This window comes from Mya arenaria, chromosome 3 (assembly GCF_026914265.1).
Source record: "Mya arenaria isolate MELC-2E11 chromosome 3, ASM2691426v1".
NCBI classification, from domain to species: domain Eukaryota; kingdom Metazoa; phylum Mollusca; class Bivalvia; order Myida; family Myidae; genus Mya; species Mya arenaria.
This window is the reverse complement of record NC_069124.1, coordinates 27,288,418-27,304,689: the sequence shown is the minus strand read 5'-3', so window position 1 is coordinate 27,304,689 and position 16,272 is coordinate 27,288,418. Positions and strand designations below refer to the sequence as shown.

The 16,272-nt window shown below is 32.4% G+C and overlaps 1 protein-coding gene across 1 annotated transcript in view; it reads right to left on the bottom strand.

The window, feature by feature from the left end:
* Positions 1-4,046, bottom strand: part of LOC128225911 (protein draper-like) — a 61,469-nt gene extending 57,423 nt beyond the window's left edge. Inside the window, exons 1-3 of the mRNA XM_052935808.1 lie at positions 3,936-4,046; positions 3,191-3,257; positions 2,823-2,954 (exon numbers count right to left, since the gene is read on the bottom strand). Of these exons, the coding sequence (XP_052791768.1) occupies positions 2,823-2,954; positions 3,191-3,257; positions 3,936-4,046 (310 nt within the window). The remainder of the gene's footprint in view (positions 1-2,822; positions 2,955-3,190; positions 3,258-3,935) is intronic.
* Positions 4,047-16,272: the final 12,226 nt, after the last annotated feature.

The window sequence follows — 16,272 nt, the reverse complement described above, 5'->3', positions numbered from 1 at the left end:
TATATTATTAAGTTTTTCAATATAAAACTTTATCCATGTAATGTGTCAAATAAAAGTATCTGATGAAAAAGTGGTGATTGTTCTTCAATATTAATGTATATTTTCTGGGTCAGTTGTATTTCCCGTTTCGCATAAAACGAAGTACATGTCGAATATTTGTAGATATTTTACAGCACCAATAAAATGTAGAAGTATATAAATGTACATGTAATGTTCATTTGATCAAATGTCTCCTGCATTTTTTCCACTATCAACTTTAAGAGAGTCGTCGGCGACATAATTTTATAAGCATACTCACGGAATAACGTTAGTTGTGTCTGTTTTCGTCGATGCCAAATTGTATCTTCTATATACAAGAACACTAACATACACCAGTCCGAGAAGGAGAAGACAACCTACTACCGACCCTCCAGCCATCCCGGCAACCTCGGATGCGGTAAACTTCCGCTCCTCCTTTGCATCTGAAACATTGAAGGTAATCAACTATGATTAAGTAGGATATCACTCATCTATTTATGCTTGAACTGTTATGGGATTTCCTCAGAGTATGTCTATTAACATAAATAAATTCAAACTTCGTCACCACCTCCACGTTTAGCAGCAATTATAATGATGAACTTGCAATGATCTGTTAAGGACTATGTCTACTCATAATAAACACAAGGGAGCACATGAAATATAGAACGATTGCACTATTTGTGTGTTGAGGTTTACCAGCCTATAAAAGTTCCATCTCTCGGGGATAAATTAGTGAAAAACCAACATTTTAATTCTTGTTGCTCTGTTGCAGTAACCATTTTGCACTATAGCAAATTTAACTGAATGACATTCGTCTATGAAAAACACACCTAAAAGGAGAATGCAATCATTCAATATCTACCAATAGGAAAACATCAAAGAAACAGTTGGTCTATCGATCTTTTTTACTACATTTCAAAAGATAGGATGGACATTTCATTCAAAGAAAATTCACATTGCTATTTATGAATCTTATACATCCCCGTTCACATTATAGTGAGGCATATATCCATGCCATCCTGTCGCACTAGTATGCATCAGACGACATACGTTAAGTGTGATATACCAGTATTTGTCCGTGTATTTGACTTAAACCATTACTTGCTTGTTTTGAAAAGCCTTGTGTTTTAATGGTACTCTATTGATATCATCATAACTTACGGGAGTTGCATGAGGATCCTGTCCATCCCGGTTCACCCTCTTGAGAGGCACATTCACCTGTCACACCGTCACACATTTGTCCATTTGCACAGTGACAATCGCGTATGCAGCCGTCCCCATATTTGCCTAGTTCGCATCCTGAAATATATCTTGTGATATAACGAAAACTTTGATATGACAGAAGAGAAGAAAACAACTTCCATTCAAACGGACTATGATTCAATTCAAAAACTACTCCTACTACTACAACTACTACTACTACTACTACTACTACTACTACTACAACTACAACTACAACTACTACTACTACTACTACTGCTACTGCTACTGCTACTGCTACTGCTACTACAACTACTACTACTACTACTACTACTACTACTACTACTACTACTACTACTACTACTACTACTACAACTACTACTACTACTACTACTACTACTACTACTACTACTACTACTACTACTACAACTACTCCTACTACTACAACAACTACTACTACTACTACTACTACTACTACTACTACTACTACTACTACTACAACTACAACTGCTACTGCTACTGCTACTGCTACTGCTACTGCTACTACTACTACTACAACTACTACTACTACTACTACTACTACTACTACTACTACTACTACTACTACTACTACAACTACTACTACTACTACTACTACTACTACTACTACTACTACTACTACTACTACAACTACTCCTACTACTACTACAACTACTACTACTACTACTACTACTACTACTACTACTACTACTACTACTACTACTACTACTACTACTACTACTACTACTACTACTACTACTACTACTACTACCACTACTACTACTACTACTACTACTACAACTACTACTACTACTACTTCTACTACTTCTGCTACCACTACTACTACTTATAATTGTATTGTCAACTAAGATTATAAATGCAAACTGTGCTCCCTCAAAGAAACCATAATCACTTTTAAGAAGCTTACGAGTTTCACACCATTGGTCTAACATGAAATCATATCCAGGCTTGCATCCAAGGTTGCACATCCCGTTGACATGGTTACACTCTCCAGCCATACACTGTAGACTGCAAATCATAGAGCACTTGTCGCCAAAACTGCCAGTGGAACAATCTTAAAAAAAGAAATACCTGGATTGTGTTACGCTTTTAAAATTTATAAACGAACATTCTTTAATTATAGTTCCGCTCTGTAAACTTGTCATCTGTTGGTAGCGCCGGAATTTATGGGTAAATCTACAAACCATAACAAAAATTGCATACAAAGTTGAGTATCAGAGACTGTTTTCTTGCAAAGTATTTCAGTTACAGAGGGATTTCTTTGGCCGATGTTTCGTCGCACGCTTCGTATGCGTCTTCGGCGTCACATCTTCGTTTTAGACCAATAACCTTTTAGGAACCTGTTATAGGGCTGTACGCTAAGTTAACAAGACTACGACGGTGACTAGGGCGTCGACGATGTACTTACCATGCTTCGCAGGAGACACCAAAATACTAGCTTTATCGTTTCAAAATTAATAACATCTACTGATTAGATTGAATAAAATTTAGAATGTTTTGAGATATGTAGAATATTCATTAATAGGTACAACAAGTGATAGTATAGAACGCCCAGATTCCAATACTTAGGTCACATTTATCTCCAGTGTATCCTTCTGCGCAGCAACCCGTGCAAGAGCCATCAGTTTTGTTACATGGTTGCTGTGTACATGGTCCACACTCCTTTGTACAATCATCGTAATAGCCAGGGTCGCATTCTTCAATTGAAACACTTATTCGATTTTATCGATTGAAGATATTATAAGCTTTTACGTTGCTATTTAACTACTATTTAAATAACAAAAATAGTTTGTCACTTCCTTAAAAGTGCTTTTAACTAATTTCAATCCCGCTCAAAAATAATTTAATCAAAAGATCATGCGAATTTGTCTTTGAAAAAAAACTATCACGAACTGGAATGCTTAAGTTTAATTAAATCTATTAAATCTCTTACCAACTATGCAGTTTGTGCTGTTCCTATAATCATATCCAGGTTTACATCCAAGCACACAAGAGCCATTCTGGGGGTCGCAAGTTTCGTTCTTACAATTATTTGAACATTCTTTTTTGCAGTTTTTGCCATAATAGCCTTTCAAACAATCTGTCATTAAATTGGACAGAACAGGTTCATTATTTACATAATTGTAACACATGCTACACCTTGTGTGCGGTTTAATATAACCATCACGTATTCATTTTGTATGCCAGTGGAACAATCTTAAAAGCATAAATCGACCTAGAACTTTGCCACCTTTTGGTAGCGCCGAAGCTCTGGGTTAATCTACTGGCCATAACATAAATCGCATACAATATTGGGGACTCTAAAATGATCAGGGACCGTTTCCTTGCGAAGTATTGCAGACACATATGAATTACTTTGACCGATGCTTTGGCGTCACGTCTTCGACGTCATGTCTTCAGGGTCACATTTTCGTTTCCGATCAATAACCATTTAGGAACCTGTCATAGAGCTATAGGCTTAGTTAACTAGACCACGACGGTGACTAGGGCGTCGACGACGATCAAAGTTATTCCTTTGAACCATGCTTCGCAAGAGACACCAAAATACTAGCTTTATCGTCTGAAATCTAATTACATCTACTGATCATATTTTAGGATATTTAGAGTGCTTTGAAATATGTAGATTATGATTTAATAGGTACAACAAGTGCTAGTATAGATTACCCAGATTACAATACCTTGGTCACATTTATCTCCAGTGTATCCTTCAACACAGCCACCCGTGCAAGAGCCATCAGTTTTGTTACATGGTTGCTGTTTACATGGCCCACAATCCTTTGTACAATCATCGTAATAGCCAGGGTCGCATTCTTCAATTGAAACACTTATTCGATTTTATCGATTGAAGATATTATAAGCTTTTACGTTGCTCTTAAAATACTATTTAAATAACAAAAATAGTTTATCACTTTTTTAAAAGCGTTTTTAACTAGTTTTAATCCCTTTCAGAGTTAATTTAGTCAAATGTTCATGCGAGTTATTTTTGCAAATGTAGCCTTCGTGAACTGGAATGCTTAAGATTAATTAAAACTATTAAAACTTTTACCAACTGAGTAATTTTTGCTGTTACTATAATCATATCCAGGTTTACATCCAAGCACGCAAGAGCCATTCTGGGGGTCGCAAGTTTCGTTCTTATAATTCTGTGAACATTCATTCTTGCAGTTTTTCTCATAATAGCCTTTCAAACAATCTGTCCGGTTTGATATAACTATTAAGTATTTTTTGTAATATATACGTAATACATCAATATCATCCAGCATGTTTTTGAATAATTTGATTAAAGAAAACAATGTTTAAATAGGTTATAGACCAGCAAGTCATACGTTTATTTCTAATTTTGTTTTTATGATTTTTATTTGAATATAGAATTTAAAAACCCATTTGTATTATAAGATGAAAAGTTGATATTTGTTCTTGATTTTATTGACATCAAAACTAAATTATTCGCACAGGCTGTATTTAAGTTAGGCGTCATATAACCAGTTGTGATGTCTCGATTGATAAGAAAGCAATATCCGTTAAAAGTATAGAGTTTATGTTTAATAAGTATTGAATACCATCTTACTAGTAATTTTATCTATAAACGGAATGAAAACAATTGTATATATATGTGACAGGGTGATAAAATCAATAGTGTAGTGTAACCTTTATGTATATTTTCTTTGGGTTAAGTAAGTTTTCTCCACGAGAGGAAGCCAGAGATATTGGCAGTTTTGTAGTAGATCGTATCGGGAGATATCGACACGTATAATAGAATGGCATATTAATTTAGTGTCATAACAGCTTCATTAGATATCCATATTCTATTAGACAAATGTAAGTAGAGCGTAGGCTTTGTCTATTTCTGTATTTCCGTCTTTGTTTGTGATGTCGGACCGGGTTTTGTCTTTGATATTTTTGCGGGCTGTTTTGAACGTCATTTAACCTTAATTTATAATAAACCTCACGATTTCATCTCTACAAGTCACTTTAACAACTGCATGGTTTGTTACAGCTCATATTTCACCAGGTCCTCCAGTCCCGGTTTGAGAGCGAAAGCCAGAGTTTGATTGGGGTAACGTGTCTTAAGTACCAGATACTTTGTAAGTATGAAAACAATGTTGTTTGATGTATAATATAGGCTATTGTATAAAGAACAGTCACTCACCCTGAACTCATTGTTAAAATGTATATTTCATTCCATAACCATTTTAACCTTCATGTCATTCTTTATCATTCTTATAATGATAAGTTATTTAGTAATGTCTCCAGTATTGTAAGACAATGTTATTTATGTAATTGCAGGACGTTTCACTGTTACTGCCATTCCAGTGGTTACACGGGTTGGACATGTTTTGATGTGTAAATGACAAAATAAAATATCGAACGAAACTTTATCTACATTTGTCGTTATTCTAACGATGGTAGAGCCAAAGTTACATATATTTTAAATGTTACCGAGTAGCGTTTGACAATATTAACCTGATCTTGACCTTTATTCATGATAATGTTTTACAACCATTGCATCGTATAAATTTACTTCTGTGAGTATATCGTACGATATCGGATATTTTTGGGGATTTTCAAAATTGATATTAATTTCGGGTCTGCTTTAAACGGATCTATAATTGGCTTTATACGTACTTGGTCCGGTTGAACAATCATGGTAAAAGTCAATTGTCCACGTCCAAATGAAACCGTGTTTGCATCCCGAATTCTACATAACTAATGATTATCGTAACAAAAATGAATGTTAGCAATAAATCCAGGATATTAACGTTTTCGTGATCAAAAAAACATTAAACGTTAGCCTTGCATTTCGAAAAAATAAATGTTAGATAAGGAGAACAGTCGCTGTCTTTGCTCTATTCTAAAGAAAGTATTCACAACTCTTCTGAATGGTTTTTAAATTAATATTAGAAATTTCGTACGTTTCAAAAATAAAATTTAAAAAGTACACAAGCACATGATCGACGTTGGCGCATTAGTGAATACAAACCAAATTCAGTAAGTTTTCATGATTGTCAACGTTACCATCAGTCGAGGACTTCTTTATTGCTGCAATGCATATATCATTACGTTAACAGTTTGTAGTATTAGGTTCATCATCAGCGGAGGTAAAACATGTAAGTATTTTTAGTTTATTTACCGGAATATAGCCTGTGATAAAAGTATAGCTGAGTACTTTTGTTATTACAGACATTGTATAATAACAAACCGATTGGTACGGTTAAGTGAATTGGGGTATAATTTGAATAGGGATTAGTTTGAAATTAGTTGTAGCGAGTATCTCTTCGTGGTGACATCGAATTACTTATTCAAATTCGATGTTTTGAAATGATTGCTTAATTTCAAGAGTTTACACATGTATGCCAATAATAGCAATCGAATATTGTTTTATATAAAAAAATATATAAATTATAAAATAATTGTACAAAACAATTGGTAATTGACAGTCCTGTGTTTCTGGTGACAAACGGCGTAGAGGATTCGACCACGTTGGTAATCTCTTTTTTATTGCTATACAGTTTGTCTGTTTTTACGAATCGTCATTGCCTACGTTATCAATTTTTAAGCTGTGTTTGTCATTTTGTACTCTTGTTTCGTGTCATCACAATATATGCGTCACTCGCAAATCGCAATTGTGTTGTACTTTTTCTTAGTTTGTAGGAGATATCGCTTGGACTACGACTACTCGAGACTGATCCTGTATATATATATATATATATATAAATATATATATATATATATATATATATATATATATATACATATTATGATAAACATTAGATGATGTACTCCGGGGGTACACCCAAAGTGAGTATGCATATATTTAAGACAGATTCTTGAGACTGTAAAAGGAAACGTCGGCGAAAATGTATAGCACAAGGTATTTGGGGATAATCCTTCACCTGATAAAAAGTTAGATTATTTAAATAGTCCCAATAAGCAATTCCGCTTTTTGGTGTGATTGTGATTCTTTCGGTGTATTATATTAAATTCAACATTTAAAGCAAACACGTCTCTAAAGGTATTCGTAAGATTGAGTCGAATGTTTGTTGCATCTATTCATTTAAGTGTTTCTTTTGGCATGTGTTTTGTACACATCAATTTTCGCCAAAAATCGGAGTTGTTTGACTTTAGGCTTTAGACTAGTTAAGCGTTTCGAGATTTTCTGACATGATTGGTAGTTATTTTATGCTAGATCATTGGAAGGAGTGAATTCTTTGATAAATATGAAGAAAAATGTCACAAAATTGTGTACAAATCACTCGACACCAAAGCAGGAGTTTATGTAAATCAAACATCTGTGATAAAAGTAGAGTACTTATATATTTGCGCTCTATATTACGATTAGTTCTACCACCTTCATGTTCACCTCATTATAATTAATTCATGCATATTTTGAGACCTATTTCTTCCTAAAGTCATGTAGAATACGTCATCGCTTTAATTCTTCAAATTAAAGAAACAGAACATGTTGAATATCATTGCACAATGTGTTGTAAGTTTAACAGCACCGTAGTTAAACGCTAATAGTTTCGGCACAGTGAAACCCTACCTACCCTACCTATTTCATTAAGTAAGATTATTAACCATTTAGGCTGTATACATGTTAATTTTATGTATATATTCAAAACGATTAAATGCTTATTATTGTTCAGACAGAAACTTACAAAGTATTAATGTACTGTATCATTGGTGCCAAACTGACCTGATTCACAAGTGGGTGGTAACCATCCCGGCTCACACTCGTTGCAGTTGCCAGTAAGTGCATCACATGGGCTCTCACAATGGCACCGTCGAAAACACATGTCACCGAAATATCCCATCTTACATTCTATCATAAATAAAATGTGTGTTTAAAAATAAACTATTTGCACATTTTCAAACGCAACTAAATGTTTACAATTTATCTTATTCGAATCTCTCTACCGTACTGCTTGTTCGGTATGCTTTATTTACAATATTCGAATCTATCCACAGTACTGCTATTTATATATGCTTTAAAGCTTGATTCATTTTTTAAAAACAAATCTTACTTGATTCGTAAACTTCAACTTCACAAATAATCATGACTTCAACATCGTCCTCTTTTTTAATATTAATGTACTGAGCAACTCGGGGAGGGTCCAAGCGTACGTGTAATCCAACAGTAGTCCCGGGAGATGAGTAAACCTGTGTACCTTTATTTGTCTCCATTGTTTTGTTACTTATAAAAGCAGATAGGTTTGTACTCTGTGCGGTTACGTCTAAGAAAAAATCCAGAAATGAAGTTAAATATTTCCATTTTGGTAAAACGAATTCAATTCATTTCTTTTTGCCAGGATGACAAACGCTCAAGAATTTTATTAAGAGAAAGCTACAAATGATTAAATAAATAGTCATGTAGAAAACACTATTTTTTAAAAACAGAGCTAAACCAAATGCATATGTTGATGTGTTTAACTTTAACATAAATCATCTACTGATTGGTTTATTTTATTTGTTTTACATTATACTTTATTGTCGCCGGCTCCAATAAGCTGATTGTTTTTAATTATTAATATATGTTCGGGCAATTTCGAGGCTGAGCGCTAATGAACAAGTTTAAATCCTAGTCAACTCTTGTTTCACTCACCTTTGCAAAGCAGTACCCCTAAAATATTCTTATACATATTTGTCGATGAATATGTGGTAAATCAGTGTTGTTTTGATCGTAATTATCTGTATTGCTTTGTATGTCATGTATATCCTTTTTCATGTCAGTTTGGCTTTCACCTTGATCCAGAATCATCTTAAATTGCTCGGCCAGCTACTAGGCTTGTATTGTTTGTATCTTCTAGATTTCATTGTATTATTGTTTCTTCCTTGTAAGTTTCTTTCTTAACTGGTTCTCATTTTAACAAAGTCAGTACAGTATTCACCGAAACCAAATACCGAATCAGAAAAAAGTAATAGCGGTAACTTTGGTGATCTGCATCATTGTATCATTTTTTAAACTCTTTTCATGTTTACCAATAAAATAAACTAGTCATATGTACCTGATCGACCCGTGACTATTATGGAACCAATCAAATGCAGTGATCCAAAATCCATTTCCCACCATCGGATAGATTTAGCATCTGTTGTAACACTGCATGTGCATGAGTGTTCATCTTCACTAGAGTACGCCTTCTCACCATCAAAGGCCTTATCTGCGGAACAACTTTTGTAGAAGTTTAAGGACTGATATGCACTTCCATATACTCGATTTCCGGTCGCTAGAAAAAAGGATAACTTTCAAAAAGAATTTAAGAAAAATACAACAAACAAAAATTAATAATAATTCCTTCTTAAAGAATCCGATGTACAATTTGGTATGACTGAAAAGTGTTTTTATTGTTCGGTAAATTGTTACACAACTGTTAGCACTTGTTTATACCCAGTTTAGTTTCAAGAATTTTGCATGTGATGCAAAATATTTGAACTCGTTGAAAATATTCGATTAGTCAGTTGTTTATTACATGACATATTCTGTCCGATACAATTGTTTTAGTTCATATTTTACCTTTTAAAAATGCGACATACAAAAGAAAATTGATACATAATGTCGAACTTAATATTGTTATACTATAGTTTTATTACCAATGAGTTGATCGCTTTTTTGTTATACATAATTAAGTTTCAAAACGAGTGTTTGAACGAAATATATTTTACGTTTATAAACAACAAAAACCTTTCGTCACAAAGACTGAAATAAGCTATGTTCTGTCGTTATATATTTCAATAAAAACATCATTCTTTATTGAAAGAGCCATTTCACTTATATAATAACCATATATTTCTTTCAAATACAGTTCAAATTAAATTCGTTTTATAGGTTACAATCTGTGTCGTGTTTCTCTTTAAATAATGTTCCAACCTTGGAGTTTAACACCAGTTATTTTCCAAAAGTTTGCAAAATTCTAAATAAGCAGAAAATATATTAATCTATGATGTATTCATTTTTTACTGATTGCATGTATTGGTCTTAATGCAAAATAAAACAACAACAAATTATTACATTATAACTTGAACAATACATTTATCGTAATAAGCATTTTCAATCATTGATAAAGAAAATACATCCTTGACGTTTGGACTGTTGTACACATGTACATCCGGGAAACTTGAAACGTAGAATCGCCATTTTATTTGATGAAAACTTTACATTTATGTTTTAAATCTTCTCCAGGGCTTTGTCAATGGTCAGTATTGGTTTAGTTTATTTCTTTGTGATATTGTCCATATGTCCAAGTCATATTGGGTTAGAATACTTTGTATTTAACGTATTTTTCTGTCTTTGGAATCTTGTGTTTGCACGGATGGTCAAAGTGACAATTATTGCATGAACATCTCCTTGATCACCAAAACATTCCTTTTTAACCATTTAACCTGTGCATGTAATTTATTACAGTATATGCAGTAGCCACCTTATTGATAAAACACAAGGATGTTCGTGAAGTGAGACGGCAGGGTGAAAGCAGTCGATTGTATTAATCGGTAAGACTAATGTATGTTGTTGTTGTTGTTGTTGGAATACATTGTGGAGTATATTGTACAATGCTAAGAGTTAAACCATTGACAGCCATGGATGCCAGTTATTGAATATATGATTAAATGTAAATATGAATATGTTTTATATGTTTTAAACTGGTTTGTGTTAGAATTGATATGTATTGTAATAGTATGTTATTTGGTTTGTTGATTGCAGGTTGCACAACATCTGTGTATGCAGACCTGATACGTTGTATGCTTTAACAGACAATACAGAGTGTACAAAAAGTAAAATGAGAGTTGTGTTTATTACATATCGCTACACGTACCATAGATAAGATACACACCTGGCCATATTAAACAGTTATTAAGATATTGTACCCTTTTTCTACAAACTGCATCTATAGAAGCATGAGCTAGCCAGGGTATACAACCATGTATTATCCTGTACAATACATCTGTTTTGTCATTTGTCAATGATTTCAAATGGATAATTTTGTGGAATAGTGCAGGATATGTCATATAATTAGCATGTAGTCTGAAAGTCGTAAAAACGAGATATAACAAGATGGTTTTGAATGGCATTAGCTGCGAGAAATAACGAGTGACTGGAAATCAAAATAGCAAACCTTTTCTTACGTGTTTTCAGAATAAGCCTGCAATTTTTCCATTCTTCAAATATTTCCTGTTTTACATCGGCTGATTGTGATGTTCATAATACATTTCAATAGGTGAGCACAGCTAGGGTCGATCAAGCCTAGGAGCAGTTTCATAAGAAACTCGGCTTGAATGACCCTAGCTATTTCGCTGGAATAACTAACATTTATTAGCGAATAAAGTAAAACTAAAAGTTTCACCAAAACATTTCCTTGTCTCACTGCTTTATGACCTTTACCGAATGTAAACATCCGGTACGGTTTCGGGTAGTACTCGTTACTGAAACACGGAAGGTGTCATTATCAATTTGGTAAAACTAATTTCACTATTATATTGCACCGATAGTTCTATTTTAATCCCTTTTAAGCTTTTAATAATGTTTAAATGTTTGCCTACCAAGTATACGGCGGCCAATTTTATTTTCGTGAAAATGACGTCAGTGTGCACATTCTCGTCTATCTCGTAATCATTATTGTGGGAACGAACTTCTATAGTAAAATGTTACTATTTATAGTAACATGTGTATTATTGAGTTATAATTAAGTCCCTTCATATAATATTAAGAGTGTAAACTGAAAAGTCCGGTTCCAAAAAGTGTGAGCTGCCTGATACGCATACAACGAGTTCAAACAAATGTTTCTGGTCTTTAAAGATGATTGCGAAAAGGGGATCCCATGTCTTATTTCGAAACAGAGCATTTAACCAGAAAAGTTATTGGCTTTATCAATAATCTTTCCCAGTCATTATTTATACATCTAATAGAGCAGCATGCAATGCTATTTTGAATGATACCAAATTTTATATGGGGTTACAAGGTGTCAACATGTATCATTATCGCCAATGGCTCTATAAAAAGATCAGCTTAATTGAATAGTTAGTACTGCTATAAATTTGCTTATCTTAAAAATAAAAGACAAATAGTCATATGGAAGTCTGTAGAAAATGAACCATTGGTATTAGTGAGTATGGTACGGATCATTTTTCAAACTAGCACATTGGAAATACAAGATACAATAATCTTTGTTTAAAGTCGGGTATTGTGCATACAAGAAATATTAGCTTAATGAGCTATTTTCCGACATGCATAAACAACATACATAACATATCAAATATCAGGTACGATATTGCAAATAGTATTTACAAAGCCGTTTCTAAATATATTTATACATAAACTAACATACAGTAAGAAAAAAGAACACTGTAAACATGTATCCATTTAGGCGGGGCCTTCGGGCCGCGTATAATAATATTTAACATAATATAAGTTAAGTATTTACAAAGACACGGAATTTAATGAAAACTACATTGTGAACCAAAAAAGTATTAAATAGACTTCAAAATACATCATATGACTTTATTTAAGCTATAATGGGATAACGCTGTAAACGTATGCTAAAACCGTCGTACTGATAAATGTGTACCAGGCATAGTAAATAAAAGGATTTTGAAGTAAGAACTAACTTTCTAAATCATGCAATATACCCCATCCGCCACGTGTTAACAACGCGATATTCAGACCGGTCCCCGTATTTAATATTATATTAACTTTTTACATCAGCAAGTTCTTGACTGTCTTAGGAAAATAGAATGAAAATGTACTAAAAGTGTTAGAAATATTCATATTTTTTTAAATTCTAATTTAGAAAACGAATAAATTAAAAATGGAGATGAATTAAAATGATGTTTAGTATCTTAGACTAAAGACATATCTCTTTTTCATCGAAACATTAACGTCTTTCAACTACTTATGTATTAGCAAAAAAAACGCATATTAGAAAATAATTATATCGTTTTAAAATAACCCCATTTTAAAAGTATCATGCATATGGAAGATCGAATATATATGTGCTAGATAGTGCACTAGGTTAACAGAATGACTAAATAAAGACAAGGGGCTGACCAGATTATAAATGCTATTTAAAAGTGAAACTTAGCATAATGTACTATGTAGTTTCAACTGATGTTTAAATTTTAATTGATGTATCGGGCATAATGAAAATAGTTAATTTTGACCATTCAGTTTAATAATATAGAAATAGGAAAATAATAAACTAACTTAAGCATATTTTTTCATAAAACAATTGTCAAACATGTTTAATTAAGTTTTTTTATATTATAAATGTGCATCGCATTAGTTTGATATATTGCCATAGATTAAAAGTTTTAAAAATAATAAATAACAAACCTAGTAAACTACAGGTGTAATGTTTTACTTGTGTTTCAAATTAAGAGTTTTAACTTAAAAACTGAGTAAGAAATGGTACATATTGGTCAAAGGAATTGATGTGACTTTATTGAGATTGTAATTTATCATCAGTTCCAAAATCTGAATATTATAAGTTGGTAATTATTTCAAATAAAAAAATATAGATAACAACTAACACATTACCATTCCCAGCTCAAACTGTAAATTGTATGTGTATTTGCTTTATTTTTCAAGGTATAACTAACAAAATTTCAAAGATATAATTGTATTGGGTATATATAATGCATTTTTTGCAAATGTTAAAAAAGTGATGGTATTGGCTAATCTGTTAAAATGTGTTATTTCTAGTTGTTGTTTGTTAAACTAGTCATATTACAAAATGGCACGCACACGCTTAGTCAGATTTAAATTTGAAAACATGTCCCTTAACATAGTTGTAGACTTTAGAAATTTGGTTGTGATATAATTAATGATATATTGTAGGAATAGATATAACGTTACACATTCTTCTTTGTCAAAGATTCGAGCATCGTGTTTCAAAATTTCATATTTCCTTTGGAAATTTGTTTCCTTCATTTGGCGTTGGAGAGTGTTTAAACATAGTCACATCCGACTCGTGACACAAAGCAATAGCTTTCAAATTAGTGGCCAATGTCCTGCATCTTACTTACATGCCTGTGTAATCAAGGATAGCATCGACCATACACTGCTCATACTGTAAATCATGTATTTGTATGTCAAAATGAGAGTTAAAATCAAAGCTGTAAGGACTCTCATCAATAATATTGCTTGGGTTATAGGTCGTTGTAGGGATAAATCCCTTTTGTGACCTTTTCCTGGTCCCATAACAGGGTTTCTAACACTTCCGTTGTATTGTTTTTTACCGAAAGACCTATTGGGGCTAAAAGAACTATCAATTTTGCAATAGGTAATCTCATTCCATATGTATAAACAAGCATTCTTTTATCATTTGGAATAATACAAATATATATAGTCGTGTATGTATTAAATACACAAATTATAAACAAAGTTGAGATAAAATGTTTTGTTCATCTGACTTATGTCTGTTACAGCCTGAAAAAAAAACAAAGATCAGAAAGTATTGATCGGGGTCACTTCAAGAAGGCTCAAATTAATATTTTTATTGAGAAACTTAAAACACGATCTCTTGTCTTATTAAACATACGTGCTTTTAAAAGGAACTATGACAGACATGTTAATGAAACTCATTTTGGGGGAGTTTATTTGTCAAAGCAGAGTTATAATATCCCGTGCATTGTTTAATTTGCTTAAGTTGACAATTAACTTTTAAGGTAACTTAAAGTTTTATCAAATTGTATTATCAAATGGTATTGATTAAACCTTCAACAAACATTTTGCAATTCTTATCAAAATGTTGCAACAATAATAATAATAATAATAATTATTATTTTTATTATTAAGAAAAATCTGCAGTGGCGAGGAAGCATTTTATCTCAACAAGCAATACACATTTGAGATATCAGATCACTATAAAAGTTTAGAACGGGCAATACAGATAAAAATGGAGATCGATACAGATAATTTGCGTAATAAATTCTGATTTTGGGGCTGCGATCATTTATGAAAGGATTGGAAAATACGTTATTTGCCTTATAGTATTTGAATAATATTAATGGAATCCTACAAATTTAATCCAATAGTTCAATTCAAGTCAATTGAAATTAAAATTAAAACCAACATATGAATAGGGGCATAACACTGGAAATATTCAAAACTTTATTTTACAGATAACATCTGCTTGTTTATCACAAAGTGACTATAAATATTAGTATCTGAATTACAAAAAAAAACAAAAACAACTACATACTCATTTTAAGGCCTTGTTTATAGGTTGTTGGGTAAGATAAATCCTTGTTGTGCATCCTTTCGTCAGATAATTGATGTAAAATCATGCTTTATTGTTTAACTAAATTATTTTTAGATGCATCTGTACGGCAAAAAGACTTAAACATTATCAAAACCGTTGTTTCTCATTTGTTTTACGACATAATCACAATAATAACATTATGTAGACATTCTTATTTTTAAATGTTGGCTTATAAATGAATTATTTTAAATTTTGTTTTAATTTGTTTCATTTTCATTTAATAAAAATTAGACAAATATGACCAGTAAATGAAGGGTAGAACCTTGGTTTCGTAGCCGAGTAAAATGGCTTTACATCAGAAGGTCACCAATAAACTGATAAAGGCAACTCTGAATCAACCAGAAATTCAATGCTAGTCTATATAATAATAGATATACACTATCGACCACAGTAGTGCACTAGAATAGAAAAAAGATGTCAAGTTTGGTCTTTACAGTATGGCGTAAAATTAAGACCCTGATCGGAACGCCATGCGTAGCCATATTTACTTTTTTGCATTTGTTAACAACCAGATGTAAATGAAAGCAAGCGCCTCTAAATGAGAAAACCCATGTTAATTAATAGATTTCGATATTAGTTAATTCAAGTAATAAAAATGTATAATACTACACTAAATATCTAACATAAATGATGATGAGGCAATATTGATGTACCCTATGTACCAAAACAAAAGTTAAGTGACATTTGATATTTTGATATATTCCGAAATTTCACTCCATTGTTAAGACTTCTATTCTAACTTTCTCAAGTTTAACAATGTAAC